The 20510-nt window shown below is 58.2% G+C and overlaps 2 protein-coding genes across 3 annotated transcripts; one reads left to right on the top strand and one right to left on the bottom strand.

Moving 5' to 3' along the window:
• Positions 1-2742: 2742 nt before the first annotated feature.
• On the bottom strand, positions 2743-6690 carry LOC135457131 (uncharacterized). The gene is made up of 14 exons (XM_064731521.1): positions 6368-6690; positions 6140-6300; positions 5884-6043; positions 5581-5751; positions 5407-5498; positions 5158-5315; positions 4970-5073; positions 4651-4875; positions 4458-4543; positions 4134-4270; positions 3888-3977; positions 3563-3771; positions 3237-3443; positions 2743-3129 (listed from the first exon to the last, which is right to left on the bottom strand). The coding sequence occupies exons 1-14, from the start codon at positions 6617-6619 to the stop codon at positions 2842-2844; spliced, it is 2340 nt and encodes a 779-aa protein (XP_064587591.1). The 5' UTR covers positions 6620-6690; the 3' UTR covers positions 2743-2841.
• Positions 6691-8744: 2054 nt separating this feature from the next.
• On the top strand, positions 8745-15455 carry TRAPPC3 (trafficking protein particle complex subunit 3). Of its 2 annotated transcripts, XM_064731657.1 has the most exons (6): positions 8764-8899; positions 10338-10385; positions 12078-12175; positions 12888-12987; positions 13236-13418; positions 13857-15455. In XM_064731657.1, exons 1-6 carry the CDS (start codon positions 8858-8860, stop codon positions 13974-13976), a joined length of 591 nt encoding a protein of 196 aa, XP_064587727.1. In that variant the 5' UTR covers positions 8764-8857; the 3' UTR covers positions 13977-15455. The 2 variants fall into 2 exon arrangements, with proteins under 2 accessions (XP_064587726.1, XP_064587727.1); XM_064731656.1 differs by lacking the exon at positions 10338-10385 and having other exon boundaries at positions 8745-8899.
• Positions 15456-20510: the final 5055 nt, after the last annotated feature.

Here is a 20510-nt window from a genome sequence, read left to right as displayed (position 1 = left end):
GCTCCAGGCATCCCGCAGAGTGCCCGTCTCTGGGTGTGTGGATGAACAAAGTTAGTTATCTGCGGGCAGCACCCATCAGAGATGCCTGGTTTGGGGATGATGTCACCCCAGGCCAGGAGATCCCCTGCCACTCATCCTCCCTTACCTACCAGGCAAACAGGTTTACCGAAATCCCAGCCCTTTTCCTTGGAAGTGCATTCCCCTGAGTCAGGGATGAGGAGCTCCTCAGCAGACGGGGCGGCCCCACTCTGTGATGCTGCAGGGGTAGCCCTACACCCCAAATCACCCTAAAATCATCACCCTCCTACAGCCTGTAGCCCTACACCCTCTCACCTGGCTCAAACAGAGCAGAGGCTTCCTGAAACTCCCAGAGCCTCACCTGCCAGCTGACTCCCCAGCAGGGAATGCTGCGTGGCCAAGCAGCCATGGGCACCCCAGGAGGATGGAGAGAGAGCAATGTCCCAATGAACCCACAAAGCCAGGATATGCCCTGGGACAGGAAAGGGGTACAGCCCTGCTCACAATGTTGGATGGCTGAGCCTCCAAGGGGCTGCAGCAGCCCCACAGCTCTGTATTTCCATGGCACACACGGGATCTGGCAGAAGGGGACTGGAGCCACTCCATGACATGCTCCAAGGGTGACTTTGGGTGGTTTCCAAAGCCTCTTTGCCTGTGGGTGCCACAGCATCACCTGGAGAAGATGAGCATCTCAGGACTCTGGGACAGCCTGGCACTGGATCCAGCCACGTCCATGGTCCTTCTCCCTACAGTGGGGTCAGTCTGGAGCTGACTGAGGTGAGGAAGGGGCAACCATGGGTGTACAGGGTCTGTGACCCTCCTCCAACAGTGCAGCATGAGAGGGCTCATGAATGCCACACCAGCCCAAGTCAATGGGCTTATACAAGCAGGGATTGATCAATCACTGCTGCAGGCAGAGCCCCGCTGTGTTGGGGTTCCTGGATCCTGCCCCGCCGTTCCCGTGGTGCTGGGAACAGCTGCCCCCCCTGAGCTGATGGAAAATCCGATGAGCTCATGATGAGCACGGCACCCAGCCCTGGCTGCTGCATGCCCCAGCACTGCCTGTGCTCCTCAGCCCTGCAGCATGGGGTGCAACACTGCCATGGCTCTGTTGGGCCAGTCTGGGCAGAGGGCTGCACCCTCAGGCCCAAAACCTGGCCCTGACACCGCCTGCAGGGACCCAAAGGGAGCAGCACCCCAAAGTCAAAGGATAACTCCAGCCACAGCTCAGCCCTGCCAGCAGGAACTGACACTGTGCAAGTCTGGGAGCAAACAGGGATAAGGATGGCAAACAAACCCTGCCAACATTTCTGAGCAAAGTACTGTGTGGGACACCCCATCCCACCCATTTCCACCTGCTCCCTATCCCTCTGCTCCCACCTCTCTCCTCAGCCCCAGGACTTTGCCCTGGCCCCAGGCTGCTCCCACCCTGCTGCTCTGATATGGCACCCACAAGGGCTGCTCTGAATCCCTGTCCCCAAAGCACTGCAGCTGATTCCCTCTAGCCATGGGGCAGTGACCCAACAGGACCCTGGGGATGAGTGTCTGTCCCTGTGTCCTGTCCTGGGGTGGATGGATGCAATAGGAAGCCATCTCCAGCAGCATGTCAGGGCAACAACCAGACCCCAAGCACGCTGCCATGGGGCTACACCGCGGCCCATGGCAAATCTCAGCTGCTGCAGGACAATCCCCTGTGGCTGTCAGTGACAAATGGGCCAGCAATGGGCTGAGCCACAGCGGGCTGCGCCCTGCCCTGCCGCAGCTCGCGCCTGCTCTGTAATTATCCCAAGCCGCATCTGTAATTAGTGTCCTGATGTCATGGGGTCAGGCCTGGGCAGCCCCACGCGCTCCCCGCCGCCCCCACCTTGGCCTCCGGCCTTGGGGCTGGAGGAGATCACAGCCTTCCAACACCATCCGGAGGAGTTCCTGCCCAGCTCCGGCTCCCCGCCAGCATTGCTGCTGCACATCCCAGCGCAGCTCCACAGCCCCCGAGCTGCTGCAGGGCTGCATCTGTCCCTGGGGCCAGCGCAGGGCTCCGTCCCTCCAACCACTGCCCCCTCCCCTGCAGCATCCTGGCCTGGGAAGGAGAAGGGCCAGCCCCTGCCCTGCCGAGCCTCGCAGGGCTGCCAGTCACCGCTCCCTGGGCGCAGGGAATGCGCTGGAGCAGCCCTGCGGTTATAAATAGAGCGGGAGGAGCAGGCACGTGTGGCCGCAGCACACGCGGGTCCGGCGGCCGCTGCCCCGAGGCCGGTGTGGGGCACGGGCAGGGTGTGGGGCTGCAGCAGAGTGTGGGGCTGCAGCCGGTGTGGGGCTGAGGCCGGTGTGGGGCTGCAGCCGGTGTGGGGCACGGGCAGGATGTGGGGCTGCAGCAAGGTGTGGGGCTGCAGCAGGGTGTGGGGCTGAGGCCGGTGTGGGGCTGAGGCCAGTGTGGGGCTGCAGCCGGTGTGGGGCACGGGCGGGGTGTGGGGCACAGGGAGGGTGTGGGGCACGGACAGGGTGTGGGGCTGAGGCCGGTGTGGGGCTGAGGCCGCTGTGGGGCACGGGCAGGGTGTGGGGCTGCAGCCGGTGTGGGGCACGGGCGGGGTGTGGGGCTGCAGCAGCAGCGCCTCGGGGTGGGACAGCCACGGCAGGAGGGTGACAGCACCGAGCAGGGCAGTGCAGTCCTGCTCCGGGGAGATGCCAGCGCTGCACCGGGAGGATGGAGGGGAGGCCCCACACAGCTGCCACGGAGCACCAGCACTTTATTGCAGGGCAGAGAATACCCGCGGCACACCGGGTACCTTCCATCCCTTCCTCTGCCAGCACCCTGTGCCCACCCCGCCGCTAACACGACCGTAAGGGCCGTGCTGGGCCGGTGACACTGAACCGGGCACTCAGCACCTCCGAAGGCGCCCGTGTCTTCTGGGCCGGCTGCTGCCCTCCGGCGAACAGGGTGAAGGTGCCGGGCTCCAGGTGCCAGTCCTGCGCCCAGACAGCGCGCTGCTCGGCCAGCACCTGGAAGAACAGCTTCACCTCCCGGCCCGCCAGCACGGCCACACGGCGGAAAGCCACCAGCTGCCAGTGCGGCACCGGCACGGATGAGTGCTCCCAGCGCAGGTACAGCTGCACCACCTGCACGGAGGGATGGGACTCAGCACAGTGGGACTCCCCCTTGCAGGGGGAGCTCGGGCACATCTGTGCCCTGCAGAGCCAGATCAGTGCAGAGCAGCCGTGCCCACCTCCTCGCTGTCCCGCAGCCCCGTGTTCTCCAGCACCACAGACACAGAGAGGTTGGCACAGAGGGGCAGCACTGGGGGGCTCAGCACCAGGTCCCGATAGCGGAAGGTGGTGTAGGACAGCCCGTACCCAAAGGGGTAGAGCGGGGCCTCCTGCCCGTAGTAGCGGTATGTCCGTCCCTCCATGGTGTAGTTCTCCATTGGTGGCACCTGTGGGACAGGGCAGGGCTGGGTGGGCACAGGCAAGATCCACAGCCCTGCATCCTGCAGCTGCTCCAGCCAGCAAGGCAGGGAAAGGCTGAGGGTGCAACCAGCAGCCCTGGCCTTACCTGGTGCATGCCTGCAGGCCAAGTGGCCGGCAGCCGACCAGCCGGGCTGGCCCCTGCCTCGCCCAGCAGGACCCTGGCAATGGCCAAGCCCGTGGCCTGGGCAGGGAAGAAGCAGGCCAGGATGGCCCCCACGCCGTCGTGCGCCTGAGCCCAGCTCACGTCCAGGGGCCCCGCGTTGAACAGCAGCAGAATGACGGGGCGCCCAGAGGCTGCAGGGAGGTGGCTGTCACTGAGAGGCCGGTAGTGGCACTGCTGGGATGGCCCCAGGGTGTGCCATGGATGGGGAACAACACCTGGGTGGGTTGAGGTCCCTCAGAGCCCCTACCCGCCTGCACAGCATCCTGCAGCAGCTCCAGCTGGTGCCCTGGCAGGGACAGGTCACTCCGGTCTTTTGCCTCTGTCTCCACATCTACCCCTGGGTGGGGACAGCCAAGGGAGAGCCCCTTACACCCCTGTGACAGGGCAGAGGGGCACTGACCACCTCAGAGGTGGCTCACAGGCAGCCCCTCTCTCCCAGAGCACTCCCCTGCCTCTGGCACTGCCCACCCAGTGCCCTCCCACTCCCACCTACCTGTGCCCAGGCAGACCAGCACCACGTCAGCTGCCCCCACTACCCTCACCAGCTCTGCCCGTGAGTACTGCTTGCACCGTGGCTCGCTGCAGCCCGCTGCAAAGCTGACATTGGCCCCCAGCATCTCCAGCCCCCTCCTGCACCAGGGAAGAGCAGAGGACACAGGGGCAGCTGTGCCCCAGGGTCGGGGCACAGTGGGGACAGCCCCCTTGCCTGGCCACCAGCCAAGGGCCAAGCAGCTCCAGCAGCAGCCCTGGACAGTGCCCAGGAGAGGGGAACAGTGACCAGGAGAGGGGGACATGAGGTGGGACCACGCTGTCTCACCGGGGAGTGTAGATGTACTGAGGCTCCGGCACTGGTGCATAGTCCCCAAACAGTACCCGGGGATTGTCAGCAAAGGGACCAACAACCTGCAGAGGGCAGAGGGGTGAGGGTGGGCACCAGCAGCCCTGTGACACCCGTGTGCCCTGGGTTGGACCCAGCATGTCCCCCTGCCCACCCCCTTGCAGGGGCTCACCGCGAGGTGCTGGCTGGAGAGGTCCTGGGCCTGCAGGGGCAGTGTCCCCCGCACATTCTTCAGCAGCACAAAGCTCTTGACAGCAGCTTCCAGCGAGAGGTTGCGGTGCTCGGGGCTCTGCACCACACTCAGGTCCAGGGAGCTGTAGGGGTTCATAGCTGGGGGGTCAAACTCCCCCAGTCGCATCCGTGTGTAGAAGAGGGGCCGGACTCGGTCACGCAGCATCTGTGGAGATCCCGACCCCAACACCTCAGCTGTGCTTGGCAGGGACAGCCCAGGCTCTCTGCTCACACCCCTGGTCCTGCTCCCCTCAGCTCACCTGCAGCGTGATGTTGCCCATGGCCAGAGCCTGAGGGATGCGCATGAACACGTTGTTCCTCATGCCATAGGAGAGCTCCAGGTTGCAGCCAGCATTCACCGAGGCTGCCATGCCAGGGAGAAGGGAGAACTCCCATCATGGCTGTGTCATGCCTGGGGACTGACCCCATGCCCAGCCCCTGAGCTCACCAACCGCTGTCTCCAGGAAGCTGTGTGTGTAGTGGTGCCCTAGCATGATGAGCTCCACAGCCCCCTCGTCGCTCACCACGTAGCCATCAAAGCCCCACTCGCCACGCAGGATGTCCGTCAGCAGCTTCTTGTTGGCACAAGCGGGGACACCGTTGATCCTGTTGGAGAGGGGATGGGGCAGCCAGGAGAGCGGGGCACTGGCCATGCCAAGGGCAGCCCAGCCCACATGGCCCCTGCCACGCTCCACACCTGTTGTAGCTGCACATGAAGCTGTAGGAGCCAGCCCGCACACAGGCCTGGAACTGGGGCAGGAAGGTCATGCGCCAGTCCCGCTCCAGCACCTGCAAGCACCATGGCAGAGCGGGGTCGGCACCTGGAGTGTCCCCTGTGCCCTATTAACACCCCCTGCCCCGCCGTGCTCACCTTGGCATCGAAGCTTAGCCTGGAGACGGGGATGTTCTCAGGGCCTCCGTGCACGCTGAAGTGTTTGCAGCCAGCGCTGGCCTTGACGTAACGGGGGTGCTGGCCCTGCAGCCCCTGCACAAAGCTGCGGGCCAGCTCCCCACTCAGGAACGGGTCCTCCCCATAGGTCTCCTGTCCGGGGCACAGGTGGGTCACCTCTGGGAGCCCTGTCCCCACATCCCCACAGCCTGGCAAGCCATGGCCACATCCAGCTGGTCAGCCATGGCCCGATCCCAGCCAGGGATCACCCGCCCAAGCTGGCACCTGGTTCCGCCCCCACAGCGGGTGCCTCATGATGTTCAGGACAGGGCTGAAGCAGCTGAGCCCGGTGTGGTCAGTGTAGCGTCCAGCAGCAGCAAAGCTGTTGTGTTTGGCTCTCACCTCGGTGGCCGTGGCGTTGGCCACACGATAGATGAGTTCTGGGCTGGGGGAACAGCACAGGGGTGTCAGGGCGACGTAGGCAAGGGGGTACCTGTCTCACCAGGTCCCATCGCACACCCCCGGTCCCCGGTGCCGGTACCTGAAGGCGGCGGCGAGCCCCAACGCCTGCGGGAAAGCCGTGGCCCATCCAGGTGCCTCGCCGTCGCCCCGCAGACACTCGGTGTTCCAGTTGTAGGGCGCGATGCCCAGCCGCGGGATGGGGGGCGCGGGGCCGTTCCCCATCGCTCCCCCCCTCGCCACCTGCGGGGCAGCGGCGCTGAGCGGGGAGTCCCGCGGGGGCCCCGGCCGGGTCCCGCCGCCCCCTCACCTGCAGCACCAGCTCGGCGGGGCTCAGCCGGCCCAGCAGGTCATCGAGGCGGCGCTGCCAGGGCAGAGAGGGGTCCCAGAAAGGGAAGGGGGGCGGCTGAGCCCGGGCCGCCACCGCGCCCAGCGCCGCGCTCAGCACCAGCACCCGCAGCCCCACCGCTGCTGCTGGGAAAGCCCCGCACGGCATGGCCCGGCCCGGCTCCCGGGATCTGCACGGCATGGCCCGGCCGGGCTCCCGGGGTCTGCACGGCATGGCCCGGCCCGGCTCCCGGGATTTGCACAGCACGGTTCGGCCCGGCCCCGGTTGCCCAAGCCCCCGCGATGGGCGCGGCGGGGCGGAGCGCGCTGCGGGCGGTCCTGCGCCCACCGGACGGGGCGGAGCGCGGTACAACGGGACGAGTCAGGGGGACCTGGGGATAGCCAGATCCCGGCCGCCTCCCGGGCCGGCTTGAGAGATTCACCCTGTGCAGCGGGGTCTGTATGCGGGGGGCGGCGAGCCCCGCTCAGCCCGGCCCTGCCGCGGGGACAACTCGCAGCGTTTCAGTTCCGCCCGTCTCCCGTGTGCGGGCGGGAACCGGCAGAGCCGCCCGGCGCCGTCAGACCGGCTCTCGGTGCCCTCGGCTGCAGCGGGGCCGGCTCGGGCCCTGCCCGGGGCCGGGGAGCAATAACGGCTCCGCCTGGGAGGGATCTCCTGTGCTCGGTGGGCGTTGTGGCACGGCACGGACTGAGGTGCCAGCGCGGGTGCCCTGTGCCCCTCATGCCCCCAGGTCAGCAAGGGGTGTGTGCCCCTCATGCCCCCCAGCTCAGCACGGAGGGACACTGCCAGGGACCTCTGCGGTGACCAGGGACACGGTGCCTTCTAACGTTGGATTTTAGGAAAATGTTCTTCCCCCCGAGGGTGCTGGGCACTGCCCAGGCTCCCCAGGGAATGGGCACGGCCCCAAGGCTGCCAGAGCTCCAGGAGCCTTTGGACAACGCTCTCAGGCAGAGGGTGGGATTGTTGGGGTGTCTGGGCAGGGCCAGGAGCTGGACTCCGTGGTCCTTGTGGGTTTCCTCCAACTCAGGGTGTTCTAGGATTCAATGATCTCCATCAGTCATCTGGGGAGTAGTGGGCACTGTGGCAGGAGAGCACAAGGTGGTATTTGGGACTGAGCAGGAAGGGACCTGGCACTGCAGAGCTGGACACGAAGCACAGACGTGCCATCAGCTCACTGGCACAATGGAGGTGCTGCTGGCAGTCCCCCAGCCCGGGACAACCACAGCACGCCCCAGTGCCCTGCAGCTGGCCGTGTCCTGGGGATGCAGCCATGTAAGGCAATGCCAGCAGGTCACCACAGCCCGGACGGTCCCCACGCTCCTGCTCCCAGCTGCTGGATTCCTGAGCAGCCAGCAGGAGTGGGGCGGTCCCCCAATGCCCAGAGCATGTCCTGCCCCCAGCACACCACCCCAGCACTCACTCAGTGACAGGTCTGGGATGGGGGCATAATGGGGTAAATAAATAAATAAACAACAGGAGATTAAAGAAATGAGTAAACAACGCCAGGCACACTCTGTGTGGGAGCAGAACCTGGTGCACCAGAGGCCATGCTGGCTTGGGGAGGGTCAAGCTGGGTTGTTCAGGAAATATTCCCTGCAGTTCCTGCAGCCCCAAGCCAGGCTGGTTTCTGTGACACCCTGTCCTTTGCCCTGCTCTTGTGGGGCCATTTGCGGGCCTCACAGGGTGGAAACCTGCTTGTGTTCCACATTGAGCCGCAGCCTAAGGATCCGAGCTTGCCCAATCCTGCCAGCACAGGGCTTGCTTCATCCACCCGGCTGCCCTTTCCCCAGGAATCAGCCCCCACCGAGCCCTTGGAACCGGGCAAGAAGGCACAGGAACAGGGCCTGGCCCAAGGAGCATTTGCACAATGCTCTCAGGAATACAGTGGGATTGCTGGGGTGTCCTGTGCAGGGCCAGGAGCTGGCCTCGATCCTCGTGGGTCCCTCCCAGCTGCGGATATTCCACGATTCTACTGCCATTCCAAGGTGGCAGTGCGGGACCAAGGTGGGAGCAGGAGCGCAGCCGAGGCCCCTTTCCCATGGGGCTGGGGGGCCGCGGGGAGGCCTGCAGGGAGCCGGCAGCGTGGAGAGGGCAGAACGGGGGCCACCATTGCCTCACTGGCCGGGCAGAAGCCGCAGACAGGCGGTCGGGAGCGGCGGGGCCGGGCAGGGCCCAGCGCAGCCCCGATGGCGGCGCCGCCACAGTTCAGGCGGGCGGTGGCGCCCCCTGGCGGCGACCGCGGCCGTCCCCTCCCGCCGGGATTGGGCGGTGCCTCACTGTCGTGTTGGCGCGCGGTGCACTCTGGGATTTGTAGTCCAGCCGGGCGGGCGGGGCGCGGACGGCGGCGCGGCGGGGACTGCGTGTCCCGTGGTTCCCCGCGGCGGCCCGGGGATCCCTTGGTGCCCGCGGCGGACAGAGCGGCCGGGCCGGGCCGGGCCAGGCCGGGCGGACACGATGTCGCGACAGGGCGGGCGCGGCACCGAGAGCAAGAAAATGGTAACGGCGGGGCCGGCGTGGCGAGCGCATGGCGTGGGGCACCCGGGGAACCGGCCCGCGGCGGGGGTGACCGGGCCCGGGCCGCAGCGCCCGGTGCGGCGGGGCCGGGCAGCCAGCAGCGGCACCGGGCGCTCCCGTTTGTGGAAGTTCGCACCCCAAACGCTTCCCTGGCGTGTCTCGCTTCCCCTCTCCAGCTCATTCCGCGTTAGGCGCCCGGCTGAGGCAGGAACTGAGAGATGGAGCCCAAAGCTCCAGAGCTGAGCTCCGATTCTGGGTCAAACCAGGTCGAATTCATTAATTTTTAATGCAAAATAAGTAATAAAAAACAAAACCTGGGGTCTTCTCCCTGTTTGGCCGTGAGGAGGGGCTGGGTCGGGCTTAGCTGCCCCTTCCTGCCTCTCCACACCCCAGGGGATTCTTTTCTAGAGATTCAACGATTATGTAAAGAATTGTGTTAATTCACTGGAGTTCTGACACTTCTGTAGCCATAGAACAGATGCTTTGTGTGGAGAGTGTCAAATAATAAAAATACCGGGAAAGCTTTGGGCACTTCAATTACATCAAATGGGCTGAAAACGAAAAGAAATTGTTGTCCAGATCTGTCCTATTGAAACAGCTCAAGTTGCTTTTAATAACAGCATCTTAGCAATAAGTGAGATCAGCTCTGGATGTGCTGACCTGGTGGCAGGTGACACCACCATGGCCTCACACGGTGACAGCACCTGGGGCTGGGGACAGCTGGATTCCCTCCATCCATCCCCATCCCCTCTCCACCTCTGTCTTTACTAAAACAACTGAAACCCTGAAAACCAACACTACATGTTCTGCATGTCTGTTGAATTCTCTGCCAAGTCTCTGATTCCAGCTGAGCCAAAGGAACTTCCCCCTTGTCCTTCCAGTGATGGGAATTGCCCAACCTTTAGTTTTCTGAGAGGAAAGCAAATTTTTAAGTAAAACCCCCAAAGAACGTGTCAGTTCTTAGATTCAAAGTGTGGCAACAGCTCCAAGCAGCCTCTCTGGTTGTTTTCATACCTGCAGCCTTTTGTCCTTGGGAATGGCAATCCCAGAATCCCAGACTGGTTTGGATTGGAAGGGGCCTTAAATTCATCCCATTCCACCCCTTCCACTATCCCAGGGTGCTCCAAGCCCTGTCCAGCCTGGCCTTGGACATTTCCAAGGGATCCAGGGGCAGCCACAGCTTCTCTGGGCACCTGTGCCAGGGCCTGCCCACCCTCACAGGGAAGAATTTTTTCCTAATCCATGAACAAGACAAGGTGGAATTCCCTCTGTCCTCTACAAACCCAATTTCTGTTTGTTTGGGGGTGTTTCCTCTGTGTGTTTGTTGTGGCTTTGTGTGAACTTACGGTGATCTGTGTTGTCACTTAACTCTGATCTTGTCTCTTTTCCCTCCCTGCCTGCTGCTGCTTTCATTCTCTAGTATTGGTATTTGCCATTCATTTCACCTTCTGCCTCTCTGCAGCTCATGGTAGGTGACAGATCCCAGGTCAGCCCCTGTGATCCCTCTGCATGCCAAAACTGACAGCAGAAACCAGGGCTGGGGGTTTGTTTGTTCCCCCCACAAAACACTTCCTTTTGCAGAGTTTTGCTCTGCAGCCTCTAATGACCTCATTAATCACTGGTCTGGCTCCCAAAAAATGCTCTCTGACATCATTTGAGTGTGAGGATTGAAGGTGGTGGCTGGGAGAGGAGAATTTTTCCCTTTTTTCGCAAATTTTCTGTAAATCTGACAATTGTGTAAAGAAAACACGAGTGACTTTGGTCCTGGCCAGTCCCAGAATGTGCACAGCACCTGAGAGCTGAGCTGGCCTGGGCTTGGCCTCCTTGAGCCTGTTTTGGGTCTGAGGAGCTGATTTCAACATGTGAAGCAAATTCTGTGCCTGGACAACTTTCTAGGACCCAATGAATCCTTTTTCTTGGTACAGAATTCCAGAAATCCCTGAGCAGAGGAGCATTTTGGGCCTGTTGAAAGGACCAGAGCTGGAGCCTGATGGGCACTGCTCACTTGTAACATGAAACAGAGGGAAGAGTTTGAGTCAGATCTCAGCTCTAGGCCAGTGCTTGAGGTAAATTCAGGGCCCTGGCATGGCACCTCCAGCTATCCAGGAGGTGTTGGTGTCTTTCCCAAAATCCCAGAATAGTTTGGGTTGAAAGGGATCTTAAAACTCAACCAGTTCCACCCCCTCCCAAGGGCAGGAGCACCTTCTGGTAGACCAGGTTCCTCCAAGCCTCATCCAAGGAGAATGAAGTTGTTGCCAGAACTGGAGCTGGGATCTATCTTGTTAAATTGGAGCTGGGATCTCTCTTTATGAAACTGGAGCTGGGATCTCTCCTTGTTAAACTGGAGCTGGGATCTCTCTTTATTAAACTGGAGCTGGGATCTCTCCTTGTTAAATTGGAGCTGGGATCTCCTTATTAAACTGGAGCTGGGATCTCTCCTTATGGAACTGGAGCTGGGATCTCTCCTTGTTAAACTGGAGCTGGGATCTCTTCTTATGAAACTGGAGCTGGGATCTCTCCTTGTTAAACTATATCTGGGATCTCTCTTTATGAAATTGAAGCTGAGATCTCTCTTGTTAAATTGGAGCTGGGATCTCTCCTTGTTAAATTGGAGCTGGGATCTCTCCTTATGAAACTGGAGCTGGGATCTCTCCTTGTTAAACTGGAGCTGGGATCTCTCCTTGTTAAATTGGAGCTGGGATCTCTCTTTATGAAACTGGAGCTGGGATCTCTCCTTGTTAAATTGGAGCTGAGATCTCTCCTTGTTAAATTGGAGCTGGGATCTCTCCTTGTTAAACTGGAACTGGGATCTCTTTATTAAACTGGAGCTGGGATCTCTCCTTATGAAACTGGAGCTGGGATCTCTCTTGTTAAATTGGAGCTGGGATCTCTCCTTGTTAGACTGGAGCTGAGATCTCTCTTTATTAAACTGGAGCTGGGATCTCTCTTTATTAAACTGGAGCTGGGATCTCTTCTTATGAAACTGGAGCTGGGATCTCTCCTTGTTAAACTGGAGCTGGGATCTCTCCTTGTTGAGCACAGGTTCCTTTGAGACAGCAGGTCCCTGTTCCCCTCTCCGTGCCGAGGTGGCGGCGCTGGACTCGCAGGCAGCAGAGCCCGGGCGGGTTCTGTTGGGTGAATTTTCTTTTCCTGTGCACAGAACTCAGAGCTGTTCACGCTGACCTACGGTGCCCTGGTGACCCAGCTCTGCAAGGACTACGAGAATGATGATGATGTCAACAAGCAGCTGGACAAAATGTGAGTGTGTGCACAGGTGGGAGTGGATCTGCCCTGCTGGAGCTGTGGGGGAGCTGGGATCACAGCTGGGATCACAGCAGGGATCGGTGCCTGAGGTTTTAGCTTTTATATTTTTCAGATTCTGTGCTGCTTTAGTGTGTAATTCTGAGCTTCATATTAGGGAATAGTGAGCTCTCTGCACAGAGTAGGGAGACAAAACAATTCCTTCTGTAGCTGGGGACCAAGGACAAATAATCCAAATTTCAGGCCCAAGAGCATAAACAGTATGGACTGAAGAGAGAAAAACAAGGATGGGACTTCATGGGCTAAAGCTGTAATTGGACAATTAACTCCAATATGCAAATAGAGCAGAACTTATAAAAGTGAGACCTCGTGACCAGTTTTCCATTTTTTGTGACCATTTTGGATTCATCTTGGGTGTAGCCCTGGCTGGGCTCTTGCGCTGCCCAAGGTGCATCCATTGAGACCTTTTAATAAATCCCTGCTTTATTCTTTAACTCAATCTAGCCTCTGTTCTAGCTCAGCCTTCACCAGGCATCAGGATCACAGCAGGGATCACAGCCACATCCCCGTGTGCTGCTCCAGGAGCAAAACCGTGGCAAGCTGAAATTACTTAACACTGACATTTCTCAGATTAGTCTTTGCTTCTTCACTCTCTTCTTTTATAAATATTTGTTGTCTTTCTGAAGCTGTTGCTCTGGTCCCTTCACAGGGGTTACAACATCGGTGTCCGGCTCATCGAGGACTTCCTGGCCCGCTCCAATGTTGGGAGGTGCCACGATTTCCGTGAAACTGCAGATGTTATTGCAAAGGTAAATGTCCAAGCACTGCTTTGTCAGGTTATTGCTTGGGTTTTGAGTGTGAGGATGGAATATTTGTTTCTCACAGGACTTTGATAAAGTTTTTGGGGAGGGAAAACAAAAAAGCTTTAGCCCAAGTACTGCTGGCTGGTAGGAACTGGAAGAAAGGAGAAATGTTTGCAAACCCCTTGAGGAATTTTACAAAATCAAAGCTGTGCTGTTGCCTCAGCTGTTCTTGTTCCTCCTGTTTGCCACAACAGATTGCATTTAAAATGTACCTGGGCATCACTCCGAGCATCACCAACTGGAGTCCTGGGGGCGACGAGTTCTCCCTGATCTTGGAAAACAACCCCTTGGTGGACTTTGTGGAGCTCCCTGACAACCACTCAACCCTCATCTACTCCAACCTGCTCTGTGGGGTGCTGCGAGGTGCCCTGGAGATGGTGAGCCACATCTCCCTTCCCTTGGGGTGGGTGTATGGACAGCCAGGTGTCAGCAGATACTTGAGGTCTGGTCTGTTTGTGATTTCTGGGTTTGAAACGCATTCCCAGGAGAAGGGCAGAGCTGCAGGAGCACTTGGCTGCTGTTATGTGTGGCAGCTGAGGCCCAGAGGTGGTGCCTGAGCCCTTTCAGCTCATCACCCAAGTTCAGGTATCTCCCTGAGTTTGTGTGAAGCTCCAAAATCCTCACTCTGTATCTGCTGTAAGCCCTAGCTGGGAATTGGCTGAAACAGCTGTGTCTCAAATTTAGGACTTTGTAGAGCCCTGTATGTCATGTCATGCCCTTAGAGCCCTTAAGCTGGTGCTCCAGGATCATTCAGCCCCTGGAGAAGCTGCTGTGAACAGGGAGTTACCAGCTCCTCTCTGCTATTCCCTCACTAGGTGCAGATGGCTGTCGATGTGAAGTTTGTCCAGGACACCCTGAAGGGCGACAGTGTCACAGAAATAAGGATGAAATTCATCAGGAGGATTGAAGACAACCTTCCAGCTGGGGAAGAGTGAACCACAGCCCCATCTCCCTGGGGACTGGAGGGACCAGCTGGGTTTGGCCATTAGCTTTCCTCACAGATCCACAGGGATCTCCTGCCCCTGCACACTCAGACTGACTCACTGACTGTCTCAGATGTTGTTTTCTTCTACTCTCACTTCCATCCTCTGTAGAAGATGATTGTCTGGTTGCTGTTTATTTCCCAGGTTCATTCTGAAGCTTTTTCATCAGGTGATGTCCTTTTCTCTCCCCCTGGGGGCTTCCTAAGCTCAGTTTCCAGTTGTGACCTGGGCTGTGTGACAACAACTGCTCAGACTCCAGGAGAGCTCCGGTCTCTTCACATCGCTGTCAGAGGGCCAGAATTGGAGACCAAGCTACAAGAGCCCACTGATTCCCTGCTAAACCCCGTCCTTCCTTAAATGAGGTGTTCAAAATCCATTTGGAGATGTGTGTAGTGTTTCTGTAGATCAAACTGGCTTCCTGCACTTGATTCTTGCAAGCTTGGTCCAAAGGGGTGGCTTGGGGAGAGCTGCTGGCACCAGGGCAGGGGCTGCTCTGCTCAGGGGGGTGTGGCACCACAGAAATCTGGGAGTCCCATGGCCTTTCCATTGTCCCTTCCCTCAAGGTGAAGGGGAGTTTGATCTCCTCCTCTGGAGGGGAGGAGATCAAACTCCAGTGGAGCAGTAGGAACTATTTTACACAGAGAAAGAATGGCTAAAATGGCATGGCTGCTCTGCAGTGGGCACAGCCCAGGGCTGCATGGGGAGTCATGGAATGAGGACCAAACTCAGGCTGAGGCCTGGGAGGTGTTAAAGACATTTCAGGCTCTGTTCTGATGTTGGAGGATGTAAATGCTGCAAGGTGTGAAGGCAATGCTGGGGTTTGTTCTCTCTCACTGGTGTTCAGTAGAATTTCCCAGTTACTTGACCTGTGGCACTTGCTGCTCTCAAAAATAAATACATAAAGAAGTATTAGATAACAGAAAGCAAGAGATTGGAACATCAGCTTCCTTTGCCACCACTCTGCCATCCTCTAGAGAGCACAGTCAAGCATTGGGTTCCCAAATCACTTTACATAGCATGAAGGCACAGCCCCTCGAGGTCTTTGTGAACTCCAGAATTTGTGTTGGTTGATGCCTGAATGTGAGGTGAGAGGGAGCAACCCACTGCTTGTGCTGCTTTTATTTGGCTTTTCCAGGGGAATGTAGGGTCATCTGGCACTGGATGGCTCTCCCTGTCCCTTTTTGGCCCCAAAGAGTCCCTTTGGATGCCCTGTGTGACACGTGCCCTGTGAAGGGACAGTGAGTGGCTGTAAGAGCAGTCAGAGGCATGGCAGTGGCCCAGCTGTGCCAGGTGGCTGTTGGTGGCAGAAGTGCCACATGGTCACTTTGCAGAGCTCAAAACCATCCCTTATTTCTCATTGTTGACCATTCCAAGTCACTTTAGAGCTGCATTTTAGGAGCAATTGCATTAAAAGGATCGCAGTGTCAGTTCTTTGGTCTCCTCTTGCCTGTGTTCTGGTGGTGGGTGCTGGCAGGGTGACAGTGGTGACAGGGTGCCCAGGGCTGGCAGGGTGACAGCAGCACTGCCCCAAGAATTCCTGGCTGCTGGTGGGCCTGGAAGCTGCCTGGAGGAACCTGCCCAGCATTGCACCACAGAGGGACTGGGGCAGACACTCAGTGTGGCTGCTTTGGGGTCTGTGAATCCACTGTGGCTGGGACTGCCACCAGCCTGAGGCAGCTGCTGCAGAGCCAAAACTCTCTGTGGGCATTTACAGTGGCAAAAAATCACCTGGAGGGCATCTGAGCCTCCTCTGCTGCCAGCTCAGTGCTGCTCCATGGCTGGCATTGGTGTAGGGCTGCTGCCAGGAGTGTGGAGACAGCAAGGGCTGCTCTCCAGGAGCAGTTTGTGCTTCCCTTTCTTGTGTGGGTGCTCCCCAGGAGCCCTGCTCTGGTGGGATCTCTGCTGTGTGCTCATGGGCATTCCCTGCTCCAGGGTCACCCTGCAGTCACACTCCATCCTGGGCACTGAGGGATGCCAGCCCCAGGGATGGGGAAGTGGCAGCTTTTGCAATAAAGTGTTTTTTTTTTCTCTGGAGCTTGCAAGCACCACGTGCTGCTGGCCTGGCCAGGAGCGGGAGCCAGCCAGGGCAGCCCCAACCAGCCCCAACATGCACCCAGCTCCTGAGGCTGTCCCAGAGGCTCTGGGGAGAGTGAGATCCCTTGTCCTCACCCCTGCACAGAGTGGATCCTGGACTCCTGCTCCCAGCCCCTTGGGAATTCAAGTAATTTGCTGGGGCGACAGGGTCAAAACCAGCCCAGACCTTCTGGAAGAACAAAAAGCAGAAATTGCATTAAGTAAATTAAAACTGTCTACTACTGAGCAGCTCGCTGCAGACAAGGGAGAATATGCAAAAAGCTCTGTTTGAAACCTACTAAATATTACCATGTGCTGTTTATAGGAAACAAATGGGGAAAGGCATCTGCATCAATAAACCCCAACGTGGCTGGGCTTGGACTGAAGCCTTTCCACGGCTCTGGGTTATTGAATACCCGTGGCTTTCATGTGGTGCCAGCCCTGACCCCTGACACATACCGCGGAGGGGAAAGTTGACTTGTGGGAATAATAGACATTCCTAGGGAGCCATTTAACCTGGCAGCAAAAGAGGCAACTTCCAGCCTCTCACATCCCTGCGTGATATTGGAGATGACAATAGCAACAAGTCAAGGGGGAAACAGGGGATGTGGGGTGGGAGTGGTGCTGGGGAGTGATGCTGCGGGACCCCAGTGCCTGGGGTCCAAGCCCATGTGTCCTCACCAGCCTGGGCACCCCACAGAACCTTGTCCAAAACACATCCCAGGCTCCCACAGCAGCAGGAAGCAGGAGCTTTGGTTGCTGCAGTGCCTTTGGAGGTGGAAGGAGCTTTCCAGCCCTTGTCCCCCTCCTTCAGGAAAGTGGGACATTGGCTGGTGTCCTGATGGAGCGCACTGGCAGCAGCTGAAGGTCGATGTGTGACTCACAGGGTCCAGGGTGAAGGTTTAAACCAGTTCATGTCCCCATTGTGGGGACAACCTGGCCAATGTTGGCAAACCTGGACAAACTGGCTGCTGCTCCTGGCTGGTGGCAGCCCCAGCCCCACTCCCCACTCTGGCACCAGCCACGAGCAAGTGATCCCTTCTTTACTCTCCAGTGGAAAGCAGAGCTCCCAGCCCCCCTCACGTCCCCCAAAACAGGGTGGGTGACATCCCTGGGCACTGCCCACGCCCCACAAAGCAGCACTTGCTGAGGGGACAGGGATGGTGCCAGGAGAGGATCCTGGATGGGACAAGAGGATCTCTCTGGGAAAGGAACGTTTCCGGGCTGGTGTCCTCACTGCAGGGGCAGCTCCCACAGCTTTCAGCCAGATGTGCTTGGCCAGGGTGCTGGGCATTGCTGAGGATGCAGAGATGTTTCACCCACAAGGGCTCGTGCACCAGGGACAGGGCATGTTGGCAAGGCTGGCACAGTGCCCATGGCTCCAGGTAGCCAAGGTGAAGGTGCAGCCAGCAGGGACAGGCAGGTACCAGCCCCTCAGGGGGCTCTGGCCCTGTGTCCTAAGCACCCTCCACCTGCAGCTGTGGGACACTCAGAGTGTGGGTTCCACCCACGTGTGGATCCAGCTCCCCCAGCTGCCCAGCTGTGCCTGACCTACCCGAGCATCTCCCCGTGCCTGGCACCACATGGGCACCAAACCCATGAGAACCTGTTCTCTGGCTGATAATGATCTGTGAGTTTGGGTTCCTGGATGTTTTTATAACCCTTCCTGGGCCCCTGGGCTGGCTGCAGCACGTGTTTGGCTACCCTGGCAGCACAGGCAGCTGACAAAATCCTTTCTCAAGGCACAGCCACGCTGCACCCCCTGCCCTGGCCCAAACACAGCTCCCAAAGCTGGGAATGCTCTGGCAGCAGCGCCGGGTCAGGGCAGCCCTTTGGCGATGCTCCTTGGCATCCTCCCTCCCGCAGCATCCCTTGCCAGGGTGAGGAAGAGGAGGAGGAGGTGCCTGCAGTTCCTCCCTTCCTCGGGTCAGAGGACACAGGAGCAGCCCCGGCAGCGCTGCTCGGAGCCGAGCCACGTTCTGGTGGCGTTTGGTATTTGGGGTGACGGGAAGGAAGCTCCATTGTTCCTCTTTTATTGTTTCGTGTTTCCTAAGCGGGATCGGCACCCTCCTCCCACGCTCTGCCCGGCTGCGGAGCGGATCCAGCCCTGGGAAAGCCAACCCTGCTCTCTTGGTATGGAAAGACAGGAGGCTGCTAAGGAAGGCAGGAGCCTCCCCTGAAATGGAGAATGTAAACCCTCCCCACCCCTCCAAATTGCTGTAAGTTTTAAATTAAGGGGCTCTCAGGCAAAAATATGGGAGCAGGAAATAACCGTTCTTTAACAGAGAAGAAAAGTAAAAGGATAAAATAAACAATGCAGTGAACTAGAACAACAGTGCCAGAGTCAGAACCCAACCTGACACCCTGTGGGTCAGGCTGTTGGCAGCAGTCCCATTGGAATTGTGGCTCAGCCCTCCTGCAGTGTCAGGGCTGGTTCTGCTGGAGCAGGGATCCTGGAGAAAGGTGCAGTCTCTGCCTCTGGAGATCCAGGGGCAGAGGCAGCTGCTGTTCCTCTGGGCAATCCAGTGCAGAAGCCGTGCTGGTGTTCCAGAATCTCCAGATTCTATCCGGGTAGGAATGCTTGGCTCCTCCCTCTGGGCTCCCATCTCCCAATGGGATGCTGTAGTTCTTATCAGCCATGCAAGGCCATGCAATGGCTGTTATCAGAGGGAGGTGTGATTGTGGTCACTCAAAGAGAGAGATAAGGCAAACTGCCCACTTGACAAAGGTAATCTGCCATACAGATGGTAATGGAAAACATCTTGCATTGCAATCTTCAACGCCTGCTGAGTGCTGGGTGAAGGGAAATGTGGGCACAAAATCGTCCCTGCTGCAGCACAGACACGTGCAGGGATGGCCAGGGGCTGTGGCAGGGACAGGGCTCAGCTCAGTGCCCTCCTGCCCGGCTCAGGTCCGTGCTCCCGGGTCTCCGTGGTGCTTTTTGTGCTAAATGTGGCCATGCAGCTCACACCAGCCCTTATTGTCTACTCTTCACTCTGATTTGTGCCCATGTCCTGGGAGCTCCTGCAGTGCAGCTCCCTGACCCTCTGGTGCAGCAATTTCCTGGCTGTGAGTTTGGATTTTTACCTCAAGGAGGAGATGGGAACCATCCTTTGGTACATTTTGGATCTGTGCCCACATAAAACCCCCATCCCTGTCCTGGGGAGGACTCCCAGAACCTTCCAGCCTTTTCCATGTCAAACACTCTGCAGGCACCACACTGAAGGCTTTAATTAGTTGTTAACATCGATTTTCTTGCCTGTTTTTTGGGTTCAGTTTGTCGAACACTTCAGTCAGATTTTTACTCCAAGGTTCTCAAGATATTTTAAGCATTATTGAACAAAGCCCTGGGCTCACTCAGCACCCCAAAATCTCTGTCCCATGGGGTGGGTTCTGCTCCAGCACCCCAGGGCTGGGTCTGTGGAGTGTCCCAGGGCAGGTGTTGGTGACCAGGGTGTGAAGCAGGGAGGGGTTTGGGACAGGAGCAGTGAGGAACCACAGGAGTGGAGAAAACCTGTGAAAAACTGTGGAAAACTGTGGAAAACTATGGAAAACCATGAAAAACTGTGGAAAACTGTGGAAAACCATGAAGGGGTGACCCAGTCACAAGGAAGGAGGGTGACATTGGCCACGCCACCATTCCCAGCCCCACGGCATGACCCACTGAGGACATTGCTGCTCTCCCTGCATGGAACAGTCCATCCCCCATACCTCATTCACCCCACACCCCCAAACCCCAATAATTCCAACCACCACAGCCCCTCCATTCCCCTCTGGAAGCCACCCTGAGCTGCTGATGGTGCAGGATGTGACATGGGGACACCGCATCCACCCAAAACTGCTGCTGGGCCCATGGGATGGGAGCAGCTCCGGCACCAGCTCTGCACCACAAACACCAAAACCACGATCTCACTGAGCCCCAGGAACCCCAGGGCACTGCTGCTCCAGCCTTCCTGAATTTCCACAGGAAAATTCCCATTTTTCAGGACTCAGAGCCCAGCACGGTGGGTTTGCCCAGAGGAAGCTGCTGGTGCTGAGCAGCCTTGGTCTACAACGAGAGCCAGGCAGGAATATCGATGAGAAATGTTTGTTTTCTTTTAAAATAGTTTTAATTGTGGCTTCTGAGTAAAGGAGCCTCTGGAATGGTCGCCCTTTCCCTGAGCCTGTGGTGAGTGAGGGGTTTGGGGCTGAATTGTTGGCAAATGCAGGTTTGATATAATTTTGTTTCTCTGTTTCTTATGGCGTAGATAAATCACACCAAGAAAAATAGGATTAAAAGCAGTCTACAGTGAATTATGTGGAAATGGGGAGAGGAAAAGGAAGGGAGGAAAAAGTCAGGAATGCAGGGGGGTAAGGGACACTCCCAAGCTGAGTCACCAGGCACAGAGAGGATCCCCTCACTAAATTTAGCCT

The sequence above is a fragment of the Zonotrichia leucophrys genome, chromosome 23 (assembly GCF_028769735.1).
Source record: "Zonotrichia leucophrys gambelii isolate GWCS_2022_RI chromosome 23, RI_Zleu_2.0, whole genome shotgun sequence".
Classification (NCBI taxonomy): Eukaryota; Metazoa; Chordata; class Aves; order Passeriformes; family Passerellidae; genus Zonotrichia; species Zonotrichia leucophrys.
The sequence above is the reverse complement of the archived record's forward strand: the minus strand, read 5'-3'. Positions and strand labels throughout refer to the sequence as shown.